General features: G+C 42.7%; 1 protein-coding gene across 1 annotated transcript; it reads left to right on the top strand.

Moving 5' to 3' along the window:
• The first annotated feature begins 822 nt into the window (after nt 1-822).
• On the top strand, nt 823-19,672 carry LOC123990274 (tomoregulin-1-like). The gene is made up of 10 exons (XM_046290862.1): nt 823-1,542; nt 6,392-6,501; nt 6,777-6,906; nt 6,995-7,021; nt 7,199-7,295; nt 14,750-14,898; nt 17,706-17,762; nt 18,003-18,123; nt 18,455-18,616; nt 18,923-19,672. The coding sequence occupies exons 1-10, from the start codon at nt 1,386-1,388 to the stop codon at nt 18,954-18,956; spliced, it is 1,044 nt and encodes a 347-aa protein (XP_046146818.1). The 5' UTR covers nt 823-1,385; the 3' UTR covers nt 18,957-19,672.
• Nucleotides 19,673-22,475: the final 2,803 nt, after the last annotated feature.

The following is a 22,475-nucleotide window of genomic DNA, read 5'->3' as shown; positions in this document are numbered from 1 at the left end:
ATAAACCATGTTATAAACCATGTTATAAACCATGTTATAAACCATGATATAAACCATGTTATAAACCATGTTATAAACCATAAGCCATGGGGCGGCAGGGTAGCCTAGTGGTTCGAGCGTTGGACTAGTAACCGGAAGGTTGCAAGTTCAAACCCCTGAGCTGACAAGGTACAATCGTTCTGCCCCTGAACAGGCAGTTAGCACTGTTCCTATGCTGTCATTGAAAATAAGAATTTGTTTGTTCTTAACTGACTTGCCTAGTTAAATAAAGGTACAAATATATATATAAAAAAAAAACCATGATCTAAATCATGTTATAGTCTATTCTTGAGGCAAACTGCTACTGAAAGACAGTGCCATAATAATCAGTGTTTTTAATTTAAAGACAGTGCCATAATAATCCGTGTTTAGAATGTAAAGCTTTTTAGAAATGGTATAATTGTGAATCTGGGATATAATTTGTTAAGGATAACATGACTTGGAAATAATCAATTGAACATGGATTGGTAAAATGTATATCTGTATTCTCCGGTTACCCTTCTGATCTGTGTAAAAGAGCACATAAGGCCTGCATTTGAATATATATTTTTTTAAATATAAGAATTGTAATAATTCTAATTTCTTTAGGCTTAATTGTCTTAATTTCCATGTTAACAAAATAAAGTTTTGGCTTAGTCTCATAGGTGATAGGCTTTATACAGGATTAGTAACTGTCGCGTTATAACGTGTCCTTCCAGGGTACAATCGGAATCCCCTCCCCACACATATTTTATTTATAAGGGGTTATATTGCCCCTCCATCGCAAAGCGTGCTTCAATGATGGGGGTGGTCTCGCGTCATGTGATCCCCAAGCTTCACCGAAGTCCTTTGTTGATGGTGATACACAAAACCTCACTAGGACATTGTCTGGGTAAATTGCTACAACAACACAATATATTTTCGCCTTTGCTGGGATTGTGTTGATGAAGGAGGGACATTTTAACAAGGGATATTTTCCGCTGGGATAAAATAGAGAAAGGCAAGCACGTCAAAGGTAAAGGCGACAGTCAAAATAGCCCATGATCGCACACCCTATCTGTACCGCGGTCAGTCGAGCGGCCAGTAGAGTCAACCCGACATTTGGTTTATGCAATTTGTGTGCTAAAGTCCGAGATAATGGTGTTTTTCTATGGCTATCCTGGGAGAAAATCCCCTTTCTGCGTTGGAGATGAAACCTTTTTTTAGCCGTGGGTGAAACCGTCTGCAAATAACATCGCGTTTTGTTCGTTGGGTGTCCATACACATCTTGGTGGATTCGTTGAAATATTTCTGCAATTAAAAAAAAGCATAGGTTAGGAAATATAGGAAACGACAGTGTGCCCATTCTACACAGCATTGTAAGCATCATGTCCAGAGGATATCCCCTCTCATCTCACGGACCCTCGGCAGGCCGTTTTCTCTCCTTGGTCCTCTGCCTTTTGGCCGTCTCTACACTGCCTGGAGCACAAGCTTCATACTCTCAGAGCAGCGAATGTGTCTCGGGAAAAGGCAAGGGATGCCTAGGTGAGTATCAACACATTTACTTTATCACTTCACTTTGACAAAACAAGTTCTTATAGGGAAATAATTTGGGTTTATCAAACACTTTATGTGTTTTTGCTACATAGGACCCTGGAGGTAGGTTATCCCTCCTTGCTGAATGAACGCTGCTCGGTAAATTGGGCATCCTTGACCAGCAGACAAAGAACATCATGCTCACTTAGTCTGAATTAGTCGGAAATACGGCACTGAGTGGCCCTGCTTCATAAGCGGAATCACTGTGGATCAATGCAAGTTTTTTTTGAGAAATTAGATCGGATAGGCCTATGTGTATTTGGAGGATGCCTCAATCTGTCCCCTCTGATGAGGTGCATGTAGGGAAATAATTTCCATCTGTGAACCCCACCCTGGATTTTGCTGCTCTCTTTGGTTGTGTTTCATTATTAAATGGAAACTGCCAGTGCTCAGTTTCTTGCTTAGGAGTAATGACTTTTGTTTGTATACAGTGTCATCATTGGTCAAATTGGGGGGTGGGGTTCCACCATCAGGATGATCGGGATGGAAGACAACATTCAGTGTGACTTTCAATCAATCACATTTATTTATAAAGGCCTTTTTACATCATCAGATGTCACAAAGTGCTTATACAGAAACCCAGCCTAAAACCCCAGACAGCAAGCAATGCAGATGTCGAAGCATGGTGGCTAGGAAAAACTCCCAGGAACCTAAATCAAATCCAAATCAAATAAAATGTTATTGGTCATATACACATGGTTAGCACATGTTATTGAGAGTGTAGTGAAATGCTTGTGATTTTAGTTCTGACAGTGCAGCAATATCTAACAAGTAATATCTAACAATTCCACAACAGATACCTAATACACACACATCTAAGTAAAGTAATGGAATAAGAATATATACATGTAAATATATAGATGAACAATGACAGCAGCATAGGCTAAGATGCAATAGATGGTACAAAATACAGTATATACGTATGAGATGAGTAATGCAAGATATGTAAACAATATACAAGTGGCATTTTTAAAGTGACTAGTGTTCCATTTATTAATGTGGCCTAGGAATAAATCTAGAGAAGAACCAGATTTGACCTATGGTTTGGCCTATGCTTGATGACATTAGAGATGAATGGAAACACAATGTGGATATATTTTGCCCTGAGTGTTCCCATGGCATCTGTTTTTAATGGAGGCCTATATGTATGGTATTCATTAAGTAACCTAGGTTTTTACTTTTCATTTCAAAGTATACGATTTATAAAGAAGAGCATGTCGGCGTAGCTTTCCTGATAAAAACCAATCGTCGTTGTTTTCCTCATGTTAAGCTATTTGTTTACTTTCTACTCACCCGATTCACTTCCTTCAATAAACAGAGCCATTCCTTTTCCCTGTGGTCCTGGTTGTTCTTCACTGCTCATGAAAACAACCTATAATTGGGTGCTGATTAGGCTCAGAAACCCCCATAGCAGATGTGACCTTAGCAACCATAAATCTCCCAGATATAAAGGGTAAAATTCCTTTCAGAATTTAATGGAAAATACAAGCACCATATTTCCTGCCTTTTTTCAGTGTGTTTATCTTTTCCATCATTTTCAGGTTGAGGCATTTAGCTGGATCTAGGTCACACAACTGATCATGTGGGACGTGGATTAAGCTTGACCTGACATTAGACTACTTCTAAAAAATATCTGACAAAATTTACATTTTGGAGTTAACTGTCCCTTTAAATACAGTGAATTGTGGCATTTCCCTACTTCCACTGAGACACACTGATTTTATTTGTCAACGCATGCATTGATTGGGTGAATTCAGTGGAAGCATGGTTGTTATGAACCTGCACTGCTGCTCTGCTGTAGCCCAGTTGGTAGAGCATGGTGCTTGCAACAGCAGGGTTGTCCGTTTGATTCCCAAGGGGGACCAGTGAAATAAAATGTATGCATTCACTACTGTAAGTCGCTCTGGATAAGAGCATCTGCTAAATGACTAAAATGTCTCTGAAGAACAAATATTGGTAAAACAGCAATAATTACCATACTTACAATACTAATGCTTCTATAGTGCTGGTCAGGATCAATGCTGTTTGACTGAATTCTAGGCCTGGTCCTGCTCAAATAAAATAAAATGTTATTGGTCACATATACGTGTGCAGCAGATGTTATTGCGGGTGTGGAGAAATGCTTTGAAATACTCTCTTGACTACTGCAGTGTTTTGAAGACTTCTGATCCTATTCAGTGGTGCTCTTTCTTGATTACAGAGGAGTTTTAGGTCAGGACCCGTATTTAAATGGTCTAGCTTCAGGACCCCCAGGGCGTGACTTTAATGAGGAAATGAGCCGTTTGGTCAATAATCCTTCATGTACAGGGTGACTGAGATGGGGGATAGCTGCCTTTATAACAGAGACTGGGACCATTGCTTGAGTAACATTTTTACATTTGAGTAATTTAGCAGACGCTCTTATCCAGAGCGTTTTACAGTAGTGAGAGCATACATTTTCATACTTTCTTTGTACTGGTCCCCCACAACCCTGTAGTTGCAAGTGACATACTCTACCAACTGAGCTACACAGGACTGCCTATCAGTAACAGACTGGTCTATTGAGAGGAGGAGCTAATTGTTAGGAATGGCTGATGATAATCTTTGGCCTGGAACTACTTTGCCTCCCATTTGTTCAAAGGTTGGGTTATTAGACCCTGTGGCGCGTTTACCTGTCTCAAGCTATTGGAATAGCAGCATACTATTGCCTTCCTTGTTTTAGACCCTCTTCTTACAGAGAAGGTCTTGGGAATAAGACTCTTGGGAATAAGACTCTTGGGAATAAGACTCTTGGGAATAAGACTCTTGGGAATAAGAGAACACAAAGCTCCTATTGCAGATCATATGTGTTGAAAATGTTTCTCTCTCATGGGGACTGGCAACGAGAACAGAAGGGAACTTCAGGTCAAACCTCAGTGCAGTAGGATTCTTCCATTCCCATCACCTCTCCTTTTCTCTCTCTCTCTTTCTTTCCCTCTCTCCTATGTTTCTCTTCCTCGCTCTCTCTGCACCCCCCCCCAACCCCCACCCTCTAAAACTCACAGGCCAGGGGTTTTTCCAATGTCCTGCCAGTTGATAGGAAGGCTAGGAGATAATGCTGTTGACCCCAGGAGGATGTAAATGGCTGCTGTCCAACCTGCCTGGAAGGCTGGGAAGACCTTCTCACTCCTCCATTACAACTCTGTGTTTACCTTTCTTCCACTCCCCCTCAGGGTGTCCATGAACCTAGAGTAGTTCTAGTACAACAATCATTTCCCACTCCTGCTGTAGTTATCAAAGCTAGGGAAAAAACTAAATGTACTGCAACTGCATATCAACAGGGGGAATTAAACAGTTTACTGAAAGCCTACCGGTTGTACAGCACTTGGCTTTGTTTTCACTAAATATCAGGATTACGTAACACATCATTCTGTACACATTGTGATGGCATACCTGGCTCTGTGCTGGTAAGCATACCTGGCTTTGTGCTGGTAAGCATACTTGGCTCTGTGCTGGTAAGCATACCTGGCTCTGTGCTGGTAAGCATACCTGGCTCTGTGCTGGTAAGCATACCTGGCTCTGTGCTGGTGAGCATACCTGGCTCTGTGCTGGTAAGCATACCTGGCTCTGTGCTGGTAAGCATACCTGGCTCTGTGCTGGTAAGCATACCTGGCTCTGTGCTGGTAAGCATACCTGGCTCTGTGCTGGTAAGCATACCTGGCTCTGTGCTGGTAAGCATACCTGGCTCTGTGCTGGTAAGCATACCGTGGCTACCTGAAATCCTCATCAATCCTATCAGTGATGCTTCTTACACATAATGTGCTTCAGCTCCCGATGAAAGATTCTCACATTGCCTTCTCCTCCAATCTTTTCTGCTCAACTATCTAGGTCCCTGTTGATCGTACTTGGCTTTGGACTCCCGTGATCATGTAATGCCAAGGAATTTGTAAATGAGGGCCAAATGGTCCGAATGACTAGTGGCTAAATTTCTCAGTCCAGTTATACTGGGCAGAGACTGTACCACAATTCTCATAGCACTGTCTTTCTCAATGATGTGTAGCTAAGCTCTCTCGGTACCCGATCTCTCATTAGTAGACCCATTGACGAAGTGATGAGATTACTACTATTGATGTGTTGTGGTAAAGCAGTCCGGTGGCTACGTGCTGCTAACGACCCGCATCTTCGCTCTTTTAGTGGCATTGATTTTGGCTTCTTCCTCTGACAAATACTGTCCAGTATGAGATATGTTCAAGTATATTTCTGGCTAAAGGGGAAGCTTGTTATTGGCTTTGGAGCACATACAAGTGATGAAAGTCATTACTGGAAGGAGTGTCTGTGAACTCTTGAGTTGCCAGGAGTTAATTAACTTTGGTTCATACTGGATTTTTAGCCTGGAATCCTAACTGATTTACTCAGTTTCATGGTGAAACAAAGCATATTGATTTGGAATCCAGGCTAACTGTATTTAAGGTAAGATACAAATGAGGGAAAATACTGTGTTTGTGTACAAATGTGAGTGGGAAGTTGAGGGTTTGTTTTGGAACATGAATTATACGAGCATAGCTATACAGGGTTTCACACTATTCCATGTACTCTCACTAAAAAAATAGTTTAGGCTCAATTATTCATATGTTATTCTCAAAGATAGAAAAGCTATATCACATGGATACTAGTAGACTAATAATAATAATAATAATAATAATAATAACTACACTAGATACCTTGTCAAAAATATTTAGATGGTTTTATTGTAAACTGGAAAATATATCTCTACTTTATTTCTTTGTAAAATAATGGTATTTTACTGCCTTGCTGATCAGAACACCTTTATTTTTTACAGATGCGCCTGAGAAGAAGAGTGACCTGAGAGTGTGTGATGCTGTAACATGTCGTTATGGGGGAAGCTGTCGAGAGAACGGGTCTGACCTGAAATGTGTCTGCCAGTTCCATGTAAGTAACACAGTGGGAAAGATGCTATCATGTTCTCTGTTGTGAAATAAGACTGCCATCACCATGAGTAAGAAAGCAAGCAGGAATGGCTTATCCAAATGTGGCACAACCCTTTGCCATCCGTTAGCATGGCGTTTGCTTATAGATTATTTCTGAAGTCTATGGGCATTTAAAATGTTATGTGCGCTTTCAGGTTTCTGTCCTCAGAAATGGTTAGGTCTAGGCTATGATGGTTCAGTGACTCTAACACCCTACCATTACCCGTTGTGTTCCAGTGCTCTAAGAAGTACATCTCTGTTTGTGGGTCCAACGGAGACACCTTCCAGAACGAGTGCTTCATGAGGAGAGCAGCGTGCAAGCAGCAGAAGTCCATATCACAGGTCTCTGAAGGGGCCTGCTCTACCGGTGAGTGTCAGGATGCAGCAGACTGATCACGTTATTACTCATTTAGATGAAGCTGAAACTAACTCATTTTCTATGCTCTAACTCACAGATGGCAGTTCCGGATCAGGCGACGGAGGTATTGTGCTGTAACTTGTTCCTGCTTCACTTTAATAAGTTGGATTTGCCAACCCATGTTACAATGTTACAGAAAGAGCTTGCTAAAAGAAAAGCTTTGCAAATTCAAACACTAATGGAACGATATTAACTTTGTTGACAGCTAACAGCACATGTTTGTTTTACTCCTTTCCTACAGATGATGAAGGATCAGGCACAGGCAGAGGGAAAAAGCCCACAAAATGTGGCACCTGCAAGTTTGGAGCAGAATGCGATGTGGACTCTGAGGATATCTTGTGAGTACATTCTTCTGGAATTATATAATCTTAACAGAAAGACTTCACTGTATGTTGCCTATAAAATCAATCAGGCAATGTTTTTTAGAACCCAATTCATACAGGCCCATTTTTGCCTCATCCTTTCCAGGAAAAGCTTTTTATATCTCCCGTGCACATGCCGGCACGTTTAGGAGTGTGACTCGACATGGGCTGATGTGGTGGATTTGAATAAATCCATTAATTATACACCAACTCAAAGAAATCCATTATGTTTTAGGCAGGTCCTAAGAAACATTATACGACTAATAAAATGTATTTTTATAAGATTAGAATGGCATATTTTGAGTTGAATGATGTTACTGGTCTGTGCATCCTATGGGATACATGGCTGTATCCATGCACAGGAAATCAATAGTTATTTAGTTCATTAAACAGACAAGACTTACCCTGATCACAGTAAACACACATATATTTTTACAGTAGGCTAAGACTATAATGAAATATAGCAGAATAAAATACAAATAATACTTTTCCCATACAACTTACATCACAGCAGCATGTGGAACTGCTGTCAAATAAATTAAAAAAATTATATTTTGAAACTGAACCCATGCTTTTATTATCCACGTTTTGTATATCTGTTGTATATTTTCAACAACATGTGAATTTCGTGTTTATATTTCACAAACTCTGCAGGCTTTTGGAGTTGCTCGAGCAAAATAAGAGACCTACAGTTGATTTAGGCTACATTACAGGATGCTAAATGTTTCTGACCAGTGATAGACCTACAGTTGATTTAGGCTACATTACAGCATGCTAAATGTTTCTGATCAGTGATAGACCTACAGTTGATTTAGGCTACATTACAGCATGCTAAATGTTTCTGATCAGTGATAGACCTACAGTTGATTTAGGCTACATTACAGCATGCTAAATGTTTCTGACCAGTGATAGACCTACAGTTGATTTAGGCTACATTACAGCATGATAAATATTTCTGACCAGTGATAGATGAGCTATACCACCTCCACTTATCTGCCCAGCCAGAGAATTAACCAAATATACAGATGGATATTCAGTGAAGCAAAATCACATTGATTGATTTCGACAAGTCACGGGATTTTGGTCAGGAGAAGGCCTAGGCCTCTAAGCTGTCATGCAGGTGAAAGAGGACCCAAAAGCGACTTGGCGAAAACAGAGTCTTTAATCCAGTAAAGTAAATACAAACAAAAAACACAACTTTCACTCGAAATGACGAGGACAAACTGGAGACTCGATCTTGAACAGCAGGTGAACAGCAGGTTGCCTCGGGAAGGCACTTGAACCAGACAGACTCAGACACCTGCTCACCACGCAGCATCTGAGGAAAACACGACACGACAGGGCGATACACAAACACAGCACGGTGAATTCTAGACAAGGAACCGACAGGACAGGAACGGAACACAAAGGAAGAAATAGGGACTCTAATCAGGGGAAAGGATCGGGAACAGGTGTGGGAAGACTAAATGATTGATTAGGGGAATAGGAACAGCTGGGAGCAGGAACGGAACGATAGAGAGAAGAGAGAGCGAGAGAGTGAGAGAGGGAGGGGAAGAGAGAGGGATAGAAAGAGGGAAAGAACCTAATAAGACCAGCAGAGGGAAACGAATAGAATGGGAAGCACAGGGACAAGACAAGATAATAAATGACAAAACATGACAGTACCCCCCACTCACCGAGCGCCTCCTGGCGCACTCGAGGAGGAATCCTGGCGGCAACGGAGGAAATCATCAATGAGTGAACGGTCCAGCACGTCCCGAGACGGAACCCAACTCCTCTCCTCAGGACCGTAACCCTCCCAATCCACTAAGTATTGGTGACCCCGTCCCCGAGAACGCATGTCCATGATCTTATGTACCTTGTAAATAGGTGCGCTCGACAAGGACGGGAGGGGGAGGGAAGACGAACGGGGGTGCGAAGAAAGGGCTTGACACAGGAGACATGGAAGACAGGATGGACGCGACGAAGATGTCGCGGAAGAAGCAGTCGCACAGCGACAGGATTGACGACCTGGGAGACACGGAACGGACCAATGAACCGCGGAGTCAACTTACGAGAAGCTGTCGTAAGAGGAAGGTTGCGAGTGGAAAGCCACACTCTCTGGCCGCAACAATACCTTGGACTCTTAATCCTGCGTTTATTGGCGGCTCTCACAGTCTGTGCCCTGTAACGGCAAAGTGCAGACCTCACCCTCCTCCAGGTGCGCTCACAACGTTGGACAAACGCTTGAGCGGAGGGAACGCTGGACTCGGCAAGCTGGGATGAGAACAGAGGAGGCTGGTAACCCAGACTACTCTGAAACGGAGATAACCCGGTAGCAGACGAAGGAAGCGAATTGTGAGCGTATTCTGCCCAGGGAGCTGTTCTGCCCAAGACGCAGGGTTTCTGAAAGAAAGGCTGCGTAGTATGCGACCAATCGTCTGATTGGCCCTCTCTGCTTGACCGTTAGACTGGGGATGAAACCCGGAAGAGAGACTGACGGACGCACCAATCAAACGACAGAACTCCCTCCAAAACTGTGACGTGAATTGCGGGCCTCTGTCTGAAACGGCGTCTAACGGGAGGCCATGAATTCTGAATACATTCTCGATAATGATTTGTGCCGTCTCCTTAGCGGAAGGAAGTTTAGCGAGGGGAATGAAATGTGCCGCCTTAGAGAACCTATCGACAACCGTAAGAATCACAGTCTTCCCCGCAGACAAAGGCAGACCGGTAATGAAGTCTAGGGCGATGTGAGACCATGGTCGAGAAGGAATGGGGAGCGGTCTGAGACGACCGGCAGGAGGAGAGTTACCCGACTTAGTCTGCGCGCAGTCCGAACAAGCAGCCACGAAACGGCGCGTGTCACGCTCCTGAGTCGGCCACCAAAAGCGCTGGCGAATAGACGCAAGAGTGCCTCGAACACCGGGATGACCAGCTAACTTGGCAGAGTGAGCCCACTGAAGAACAGCCAGACGAGTGGAAACAGGAACGAAAAGGAGGTTACTAGGACAAGCGCGCGGCGACGCAGTGTGCGTGAGTGCTTGCTTAACCTGTCTTTCAATTCCCCAGACTGTTAACCCGACAACACGCCCATAAGGAAGAATCCCCTCGGGATCAGTAGAAGCCACAGAAGAACTAAACAGACGGGATAAGGCATCAGGCTTGGTGTTCTTGCTACCCGGACGGTAAGAAATCACAAACTCGAAACGAGCGAAAAACAACGCCCAACGAGCTTGACGGGCATTAAGTCGTTTGGCAGAACGGATGTACTCAAGGTTCTTATGGTCTGTCCAAACGACAAAAGGAACGGTCCCCCTCCAACCACTGTCGCCATTCGCCTAGGGCTAAGCGGATGGCGAGCAGTTCACGGTTACCCACATCATAGTTGCGCTCAGATGGCGACAGGCGATGAGAAAAATAAGCGCAAGGATGAACCTTATCGTCAGACTGGAAGCGCTGGGATAGAATGGCTCCCACGCCTACCTCTGAAGCGTCAACCTCGACAATGAATTGTCTAGTGACGTCAGGAGTAACGAGGATAGGAGCGGACGTAAAACGTTCTTTTAGAAGATCAAAAGCTCCCTGGGCGGAACCGGACCACTTAAAACACGTCTTGACAGAAGTAAGAGCTGTGAGAGGGGCAGCAACTTGACCGAAATTACGAATGAAACGCCGATAGAAATTAGCGAAACCTAAAAAGCGCTGCAACTCGACACGTGACCTTGGAACGGGCCAATCACTGACAGCTTGGACCTTAGCGGAATCCATCTGAATGCCTTCAGCGGAAATAACGGAACCGAGAAAAGTAACGGAGGAGACATGAAAAGAGCACTTCTCAGACTTTACATAGAGACAATTCTCTAAAAGGCGCTGTAGAACACGTCGAACGTGCTGAACATGAATCTCGAGTGACGGAGAAAAAATCAGGATATCGTCAAGATAGACAAAAACAAAGATGTTCAGCATGTCTCTCAGAACATCATTAACTAATGCCTGAAAAACAGCTGGCGCATTGGCGAGACCAAACGGCAGAACCCGGTACTCAAAATGCCCTAACGGAGTGTTAAACGCCGTTTTCCACTCGTCCCCCTCTCTGATGCGCACGAGATGGTAAGCGTTACGAAGGTCCAACTTAGTAAAGCACCTGGCTCCCTGCAGAATCTCGAAGGCTGATGACATAAGGGGAAGCGGATAACGATTCTTAACCGTTATGTCATTCAGCCCTCGATAATCCACGCAGGGGCGCAGAGTACCGTCCTTCTTCTTAACAAAAAGAACCCCGCCCCGGCCGGAGAGGAAGAAGGCACTATGGTACCGGCGTCAAGAGACACAGACAAATAATCCTCGAGAGCCTTACGTTCGGGAGCCGACAGAGAGTATAGTCTACCCCGAGGAGGAGTGGTCCCCGGAAGGAGATCAATACTACAATCATACGACCGGTGAGGAGGAAGGGAGTTGGCTCGGGACCGACTGAAGACCGTGCGCAGATCATGATATTCCTCCGGCACTCCTGTCAAATCGCCAGGTTCCTCCTGAGAAGTAGGGACAGAAGAAACGGGAGGGATGGCAGACATTAAACACTTCACATGACAAGAAACGTTCCAGGATAGGATAGAATTACTAGACCAATTAATAGAAGGATTATGACATACTAGCCAGGGATGACCCAAAACAACAGGTGTAAACGGTGAACGAAAAATCAAAAAAGAAATAGTCTCACTGTGGTTACCAGATACTGTGAGGGTTAAAGGTAGTGTCTCAAATCTGATACTGGGAAGATGACTACCATCTAAGGCGAACATGGGCGTAGGCTTCTCTAACTCTCTGAAAGGAATGTCATGTTTCCGAACCCATGCTTCGTCCATGAAACAACCCTCAGCCCCAGAGTCTATCAAGGCACTACATGTAGCACCCGAACCGGTCCAGCGTAGATGGACCGACAAAGTAGTACAGGATTTTGATGGAGAGACTTGAGTAGTTGCGCTCACCTGTAGCCCTCCGCTTACAGATGAGCTCTGGCTTTTACTGGACATGAATTAACAAAATGTCCAGCAACTCCGCAATAGAGGCACAGGCGGTTGGTGATCCTCCGTTCCCTCTCCTTAGTCGAGATGCGAATCCCTCCCAGCTGCATGGGCTCAGACTCTGAGCCAGAGGAGGGAGATGGTTGCGATGCGGAGCAGGGAAACACCGTTGATGCGAGCTCTCTTCCACGAGCCCGGTGACGAAGATCTACCCGTCGTTCTATGCGGATGGCGAGAGCAATCAAAGAGTCCACATCTGAAGGAACCTCCCGGGAGAGAATCTCATCCTTAACCACTGCGTGGAGTCCCTCCAGAAAACGAGCGAGCAGCGCCGGCTCGTTCCACTCACTAGAGGCAGCAAGAGTGCGAAACTCAATAGAATAATCCGTTATGGACCGTTCACCTTGGCATAAGGAAGCCAGGGCCCTAGAAGCCTCCCTACCAAAAACTGAACGGTCAAAAACCCGAATCATCTCCTCTTTAAAGTTCTGGAACCTGTTAGAGCAATCAGCCCTTGCCTCCCAGATAGCTGTGCCCCATTCTCGAGCCCGGCCAGTAAGGAGTGAAATGACGTAAGCAACCCGAGCTCTCTCTCTAGAGTATGTGTTGGGTTGGAGAGAGAACACAATCTCACACTGCGTGAGAAAGGAGCGGCACTCAGTGGGCTGCCCGGAGTAGCAAGGTGGGTTATTAACCCTAGGTTCTGGAGGCTCGGCAGGCCAGGAAGTAACAGGTGGCACGAGACGTAGACTCTGGAACTGTCCAGAGAGGTCGGAAACCTGAGCGGCCAGGTTCTCCACGGCATGGCGAGCAGCAGACAATTCCTGCTCGTGTCTGCCGAGCATGGCTCCTTGGATCTCGACGGCAGTGTAACGAGCGTCTGAAGTCGCTGGGTCCATTCCTTGGTCGGTTCCTTCTGTCATGCAGGTGAAAGAGGACCCAAAAGCGACTTGGCGAAAACAGAGTCTTTAATCCAGTAAAGTAAATACAAACAAAAAACACAACTTTCACTCGAAATGACGAGGACAAACTGGAGACTCGATCTTGAACAGCAGGTGAACAGCAGGTTGCCTCGGGAAGGCACTTGAACCAGACAGACTCAGACACCTGCTCACCACGCAGCATCTGAGGAAAACACGACACGACAGGGCGATACACAAACACAGCACGGTGAATTCTAGACAAGGAACCGACAGGACAGGAACGGAACACAAAGGAAGAAATAGGGACTCTAATCAGGGGAAAGGATCGGGAACAGGTGTGGGAAGACTAAATGATTGATTAGGGGAATAGGAACAGCTGGGAGCAGGAACGGAACGATAGAGAGAAGAGAGAGCGAGAGAGTGAGAGAGGGAGGGGAAGAGAGAGGGATAGAAAGAGGGAAAGAACCTAATAAGACCAGCAGAGGGAAACGAATAGAATGGGAAGCACAGGGACAAGACAAGATAATAAATGACAAAACATGACATAAGCGACTGTGAGTGAAGAGAAAAATTATCCACTTGTTAAGTTACATAACATGCTGGCAAAATGTTCTGACCAGGACTAATGAATGAACCAACTAGACAAGGTGATCATGAGCAGCACTCACCTCAACTTAGCTAACATTTCCACAGCCTTATTGTTGCCTAACTAATATCCAAACAGAGAATATTATGACATTGATTGATCCCCAGACTTGTCTCAAAGCAACACAAAACGGTGCTGAAATAGTTGCTATTGCTTCAAATGTATTATAACAATTAATTATAACCAATAATTTGATGCCTTCAATTGCATTAGCCTAATTTATTACAGTATTTTCGTCATTCAGTAATACTTATTCCCACAGTAATTATTTATGGATTCATCCAGTTGTGGTTAAGAAAACAGTGTGTGTGGTGACATGCCTCGCAAAGTTTACAACTGCCAGGAGGATAGTAGCAACGGGCGCTGCCTAGCAACCAGAGCATAGTGCGCGCCAATGCCGCCTCAGTATTACGGCTACATTTCATACTGAGCCGTAACTGTTTAGATATAAAGAAAAGGTGGAAGAAAGTTGGTGGGAAAACGTATTGGTTTTAAAGGTATGTTATTGTGCAACCAGTAGTTTCTGGAAGGGGGACTTCTTTATTTGTGTCTCAATTATCTGAATCCTTAGCGACCGCTAGTCCTCCTTTCAAATCTTCTGTTATTTTCTCCATATACTGGGGTCCTGGGTTGTCACATTCGATTCCGTTTGATTGATGGTGTATGTTTAGAGCTTTTAATGTTGCAGTGTTAATACAGTGTTAATACCGTGTTAATGCAGTGTTAATGCAGTGTTAATGCAGTGTTCATACAGTGTTCATACAGTGTTCATACAGTGTTAATGCAGTGTTAATGCAGTGTTCATACAGTGATCATTAAACAGATGTTTATATAAATGTTTTCTTCGACACCCAGGTGTATGTGCAACATTGACTGCAGTGGCCATAATGACAACCCGGTGTGTGGAACAGACGGAAACTCCTACAGTGCCCCCTGTCACGTAAGAGAGGCATCGTGCTTGAAGCAGGTGAAGATTGACGTGAAGCATCTGGGGAGATGTCCAGGTAATGCCACATTTTCATCTTAAAATGTCATTTGGAAACATGTCATTTCATGTCCAATATACTGCATTTAGCCTGCATTGCACTGCATTATTATATTGTATTGTATTATAAAGAGGATTATGTCAGGGGGGGGAAAGAAAACATTGGGCTTTCGATTTATTTAATTTATTTTTCACAGTCTCAGGGAAAGAGAACCAATCACAATTTTATATTTGACTGAGATTTTTAGTGTAGATGATATAAATCCTTCATGTTGAGTACAATGTCCTGGATATCCTCCTCTGTGTTTCTGTTGCCAGTCCTGATATTCCTGATCCGTAGTGTGTTAATATAAACATCCCTCCTTCCAAGTGATGACCTCCCCCTGCATCACTCTACACAGCCAGTGACCTGTATGATGGCTAGTTAATGTAAAACTCTGATGCCTGTTGTGAACACAGGAAGGGCAATTCAAATATGATCCCCACTCCAATTGGTTGATCGATTCTCACTATGACCGTGCACTATGCTATGCTACAGTATACGGTGATGGCTAAGTCTATTAGGTTCATCCCTACTTATAACAGCGTTATACATGGTGATAGCTAAGTCTATTAGGTTCATCCCTACTTATAACAGCGTTATACATGGTGATAGCTAAGTCTATTAGGTTCACCCCTACTTATAACAGCGTTATACATGGTGATAGCTAAGTCTATTAGGTTCATCCCTACTTATAACAGCGTTATACATGGTGATAGCTAAGTCTATTAGGTTCACCCCTACTTATAACAGCGTTATACATGGTGATAGCTAAGTCTATTAGGTTCATCCCTACTTATAACAGCGTTATACATGGTGATAGCTAAGTCTATTAGGTTCACCCCTACTTATAACAGCGTTATACATGGTGATAGCTAAGTCTATTAGGTTCATCCCTACTTATAACAGCGTTATACATGGTGATAGCTAAGTCTATTAGGTTCACCCCTACTTATAACAGCGTTATACATGGTGATAGCTAAGTCTATTAGGTTCATCCCTACTTATAACAGCGTTATACATGGTGATAGCTAAGTCTATTAGGTTCACCCCATACTTATAACAGCGTTATACATGGTGATAGCTAAGTCTATTAGGTTCATCCCTACTTATAACAGCGTTATACATGGTGATAGCTAAGTCTATTAGGTTCATCCCTACTTATAACAGCGTTATACATGGTGATAGCTAAGTCTATTAGGTTCACCCCTACTTACAACAGCGTTATACAATGCTTGAGATTCAAATAAAAAACCTGAGATTGTTCTTTCTTCTGTACACTAATGTTACAATGCGAACATGACCCCAATCTCACACAGTTGGGATTTGGGGCACATTATTATGACCCAGGGACATTGGGCAACCAGCTGGTCAGAGAACTACAAAAATGTTTCTCCATTCTTATTAGAAAATCAGTTTAAAGCCATTTTTCCAATGTAGTTCTTTATCTGAGTGCGATGCCATACCACACAAAAAATGGGCCTATTTGAAATATGTCCCAAAATCTAGATCTAAAAGATCAATTTACACAAATAATGAACTGTTTTGTCCCACATATCACATTAATCTAAACTTGAATCGAATGCATCCCACCGTGGAAACCTAATAACTAATTATGGATGTTCCAATATTCCTATAGTATTCCTATAATGGAATTTCACATTGTATACAACCATAATGATATTATTGGCAACCATGATGATATTATTGGCAACCATGGTGATATTATTGGTAACCACGGTGATATCATTGGCAACCACAGTGATATTATTGGCAACCATGGTGTTATTGCATTTATTCCCAGATAGTAATTGTTGTGCACAGCCTGATATGTGTTTTAACAACATTTGTCATGTGACCCCTATGCACAATACGTGTCTATCTCTTCTTAAATCAGTTGCGAGGCATTTATAATGACGGTGCAGTTGGCCAAATGTTGCAGGAGGGCCATTAAATGCAGGGAAGCTGAAGCATGCCTGTGTCACCCTACATCTCAACAGGCCAAATTCCCCTCAAGTTAAACCCAGCCACTCACCACTTATCTGTCATTTGTTTAATTTGGTAATGCAAATGAGCATTGCAAATGATTGCATACATTACAATAACTGTCTGTCAGAGTTACCAGCAGCCTCGTACGATGACTGGTCAACATAGAAACCCGCCATACCCCTCACATTGTGTCTACGGTGGCCTTATTGTCAATGAGCATCCTAAACAGTACTGTAGGTTATTCGTTTGTTATAGAAATGGTAGGAGTCTTACTTGTACAAAATCCACATCATATAACTGGTTTGTTGATCAACCAAATGTATTTTTATGATGATGCTAGTTTACTGCAATTGCAAATGTTGGACATGTACTATATTAGAGTCAAAATAGTATTTTTATTCTATTCTTGAGGTGGAGCTGAAATGTATGTACATTCCTATCTCTATCAAGCCAGCACTAAGTAATGGGATGAGACCATAATGTGACCGAGTTACCGCTTGTTCCAGGCATACAAATAACGTGGGAGCAGTTTTCAGGCCTCTTATGATCAGTTGTATAATCCTTGTGATTACAGTTCTCCAACTCCTAGAACAGAGAGCTGGAACACTGATTCCCCGAGTCACTTCAATTCAATTTCTCTTTACTTCTTACAGTAGAAAAACTATTTTTAAGGTAGCCTAATGAATTATTTCACATTTCAATTGCTGCTATCCCTTAAAGGGGAAGTAGATAAAGGGCCTTGTAGCAATACTGGGAAATGTCTGTGTTGCACTCACAAATATGTGTCTTGTTTTCAGAAAAAGGGCAGAAAAAAGAAAAAGACGATGGTAGCAAAAGCAAGACTGATCTTTTTGGTAAGGTTCCTCCCATTTCCCACACTCTGTTATGATGTTGTTATGGTAGTTGATTTATCTCTCAGACCATGGTTCATGTTGTCTATATGGGAATATGCTGTTACATCACTGCAAATAATATTTCTGTTCGACGATACATTTCAGTTATATTTGATTTGTAAATGATGACAAGGCCTAGCTCACTCATTAAAATGTATATAAACAATATCAATGACCGCGGTTTTATTCATACCTCTAAAGACACGGCAGACATAGGGGAGGATAGAGCTTATGGAGAGATCCTCACCCCCTGCACAGAGGACTACGCCAACTTCTGTGAACACGGCCAATGTGAAATCAAGTATAGCATCCCCACATGCCGGTAAGATAATGTGGTGTCCTTTTTAAAAACAATTTTTTACTTACCTGCATATCGTCGCTGTCGAATGAAAACCTTGTAACTACATTTTTACAAATTTAAATATTTATTCAAAATAGTGTCTAATGTTTCATAATTGTATGTTTGTTAATGGGAAAATATGACGTTTTTTTCTGTTTTGAAGAGGATGTTTTCTTCTGACAGCAGCGATGTGCTCTGTGTGCCTTTTTTTCTTAATTCATAGGTAATTACTGTGTGTGTGTCATTTCTCAGTGAACACCTGGTCATTTCTGTATCATGAAATTAAGTGCTACCTGGTTGGTTGACTTCTCAGGTGTGATTCAGGCTACACTGGCCAGCAGTGTGAGGAGATCCAAGACTTCAACATCCTGTACGTGGTTCCCAGTGGACAGAAACTCCACTATGTTCTCATAGCGGCCATCATCGGAGCCGTACAGATCGCCATCATCGTCGCCGTTGTCATGTGTTTCACAAGGTGGGTGTGTTCTCCAAAGTGACCTATGTGATCTTATTAGCACATTTATGGTAGGCTTATAAAAGACAGAAACATGTCATCTGCTTATGTCATTTTTGTAAACAACATACAGTGGCATGAATTTGCAAGTCTTATGGAAGGTGCTATGGCAAATGTGTGTCATTTGAAAAAGGTGTATGCATACATACTATGCTAATTTTGTAATTCATTCCATATTTCTTTAAGTTCTACAGTTCAGAACGCTGTACTTTGAGGGGCAGTCAAAATGTAGAGTTTGTTGTTATTCATTTTTTATTTTTTAAATAGGAGGTGTCCCAAAAACCAAAGGGGACGAAGATAAACGCAACACCCTGGACATTTTCCCTCTGGGACTTCATCCAGGATGATGTAGCTGTTTGTTTTTTGAATGCATTTTGGATTGCACCACATGAATCGCATTTTGATATCTGTTGTTTTGTGCCTTCTTTATTTTGAATGGACATTTATTATTATTTTTTTTATAATGGGGCCTTATTTTTCTCTCCCCTGTGGACATTTGCAGCTCTTGCTGCTTTTTTTGTCAGACTGCTGCATTATAATTTTTTTCAACGGGCAGAAAAAGGACAGCTATTTTTATCTGATCATCCATTGTTTGCAAGGTGGTGGTGGTGGTGGTGGTGGTAGCTTTAGGCACACAAACCTTGGACACCGAGCTTCAGCGTTAGTGACTTTCTTTCAGTACATTTTACTTCTTTGTTTATGTTTTGTTTTTACAAAATTCAACTATATACCAAATGCAGTTTTCTATAAATGAGGTATAAGCTGATGTGTACAGTTTGTTTTGGTTACTTTTCAAAATACCATTCCGGAGATGGAACACTTTTTCCCACTAGGTACTAATTTAAATGTTTTTATATATCATTTGTTGTTTTTGATGTTCTGATGCTGTTTGTATTATTGTTAATGACATAGTTGTAAACATATTTGATTGTAGATTCTGTATATTGCATGAGCTGTGAAAATGTGTTTAGTGATGTCGTTTCAGTGGTATTAAAATATCTGTGTTCCAAACGCTCATGTAGTCTTCATATGAGTACAAATTACAGAACCAGAATGTAGTTATATTCATGTAATGTTATTGTGATATTATTACATGTTTTTATTATAGGATTGTAATATTGTTACAGTAATAATGGGTTAATGTCAAACCCAGCTCATTTTTCAGATACAGTACATAACATACAATATTATTACATACAGTGCCTTGCGAAAGTATTCGGCCCCCTTGAACTTTGCGACCTTTTGCCACATTTCAGGCTTCGAAACATAAAGATATAAAACTGTATTTTTTTGTGAAGAATCAACAACAAGTGGGACACAATCATGAAGTGGAACAACATTTATTGGATATTTCAAACTTTTTTAACAAATCAAAAACTGAAAAATTGGGCGTGCAAGATTATTCAGCCCCTTTACTTTCAGTGCAGCAAATCAAATTCTTTGCCTATTCAACCTATTAAATACCAAAACTATGATTCAAGTAAGAATTCGGCAGGTCTGCTGCTGAAACTATGAGCAGCAGGTCTGCTGCTGAAACTATGAGCAGCAGGTCTGCTGCTGAAACTATGAGCAGCAGGTCTGCTGCTAAAACTATGAGCAGCAGGTCTGCTGCTAAAACTATGAGCAGCAGGTCTGCTGCTAAAACTATGATTCAGCGGGTCTGCTGCTAAAACTATGATTCAGCAGGTCTGCTGCTAAAACTATGATTCAGCAGGTCTGCTGCTGAAACTATGATTCAGCGGGTCTGCTGCTAAAACTATGATTCAGCAGGTCTGCTGCTAAAACTATGATTCAGCAGGTCTGCTGCTGAAACTATGATTCAGCGGGTCTGCTGCTGAAACTATGAGCAGCAGGTCTGCTGCTGAAACTATGAGCAGCAGGTCTGCTGCTGAAACTATGAGCAGCAGGTCTGCTGCTGAAACTATGATTCAGCGGGTCTGCTGCTGAAACTATGAGCAGCAGGTCTGCTGCTGAAACTATGAGCAGCAGGTCTGCTGCTGAAACTATGATTCAGCGGGTCTGCTGCTGAAACTATGAGCAGCTGGTCTGCTGCTGAAACTATGAGCAGCTGGTCTGCTGCTGAAACTATGAGCAGCAGGTCTGCTGCTAAAACTATGAGCAGCAGGTCTGCTGCTAAAACTATGATTCAGCGGGTCTGCTGCTAAAACTATGATTCAGCAGGTCTGCTGCTAAAACTATGATTCAGCAGGTCTGCTGCTGAAACTATGATTCAGCGGGTCTGCTGCTAAAACTATGATTCAGCAGGTCTGCTGCTAAAACTATGATTCAGCAGGTCTGCTGCTGAAACTATGAGCAGCAGGTCTGCTGCTGAAACTATGATTCAGCGGGTCTGCTGCTGAAACTATGAGCAGCTGGTCTGCTGCTGAAACTATGAGCAGCAGGTCTGCTGCTAAAACTATGAGCAGCAGGTCTGCTGCTAAAACTATGATTCAGCGGGTCTGCTGCTGAAACTATGAGCAGCAGGTCTGCTGCTAAAACTATGAGCAGCAGGTCTGCTGCTAAAACTATGATTCAGCAGGTCTGCTGCTGAAACTATGATTCAGCGGGTCTGCTGCTAAAACTATGATTCAGCGGGTCTGCTGCTAAAACTATGATTCAGCAGGTCTGCTGCTGAAACTATGATTCAGCGGGTCTGCTGCTAAAACTATGAGCAGCAGGTCTGCTGCTGAAACTATGAGCACCAGGTCTGCTGCTGAAACTATGAGCAGCAGGTCTGCTGCTGAAACTATGAGCAGCAGGTCTGCTGCTGAAACTATGAGCAGCAGGTCTGCTGCTGAAACTATGAGCAGCAGGTCTGCTGCTGAAACTATGAGCACCAGGTCTGCTGCTGAAACTATGAGCAGCAGGTCTGCTGCTGAAACTATGAGCAGCAGGTCTGCTGCTGAAACTATGAGCAGCAGGTCTGCTGCTGAGAGTTAAGGGAAATTCTTGTCTACTTAACCCATCTTTATTTTATTTTTTGCAAAAGAAAATGTGTAGTTCCAGTAGTTGGATACACTGCAAAATAAGTAATTAACTACTGAAACCACTACCAATATTTTAATTCAGTTAAACTACCACCAAACTACTGCAAAATGTAGTTAAATTACTAGTTGAACTACATGTAGTTCACTACTCCCCAACACTGGTTACTTGGTGGTGTAAAAAGCCATAACCTCAACATTAGAACCACAGTAAACACAAGAATCCAGCAGAGGTAGACAAAGCCACTTATTGTACAGTGCCTCTGTCATACAGTGCCTTCGGAAAGTATTCACACCCCTTGACCTTTTCTATATTTTGTTACATTACAACCTTATTGTAAAATTGATTAAATTGTATTTTTCCCACAATACCCACAATACCCCATAATGACAAAGTAAAACCAGGATTTTATAAATGTTTGCTAATTTATTAAACCTAAAAATGAATATATCACATTTACATAAGTATTCAGTTAATTTGCTCAATACTTTGTTGAAGCACCTTTGGCAGCGATACAGACTCGATTCTTCTTGGGTATGGAGTTACAAGCTTGGCACACCTGTATTCGGGGAGTTTCTCACATTCTTCTCTGCAGATCCTCTCAAGCTCTGTCAGGGTGGATGGTGAGCCTTGCTGCACAGCCATTTTCAGGTCTCTCCAGAGAATTTTGATCAGGTTCAAGTCCGGGCTCTGGCTAGGCCACTCAAGGACATTCAGAGACTTGTCCCGAAGCCACTCCTGTGTTGTCTTGGCTGTGTGCTTAGGGTTTCTATCCTGTTGGAAGTTGAACCTTCGCCCCAGTGTGAGGTCCTGAGCGGTCTGGAACAGGTTTTCA

Source organism: Oncorhynchus gorbuscha, linkage group LG12, assembly GCF_021184085.1.
Source record: "Oncorhynchus gorbuscha isolate QuinsamMale2020 ecotype Even-year linkage group LG12, OgorEven_v1.0, whole genome shotgun sequence".
Lineage (NCBI taxonomy): Eukaryota > Metazoa > Chordata > Actinopteri > Salmoniformes > Salmonidae > Oncorhynchus > Oncorhynchus gorbuscha.
The sequence above is the reverse complement of the archived record's forward strand: the minus strand, read 5'-3'. Positions and strand labels throughout refer to the sequence as shown.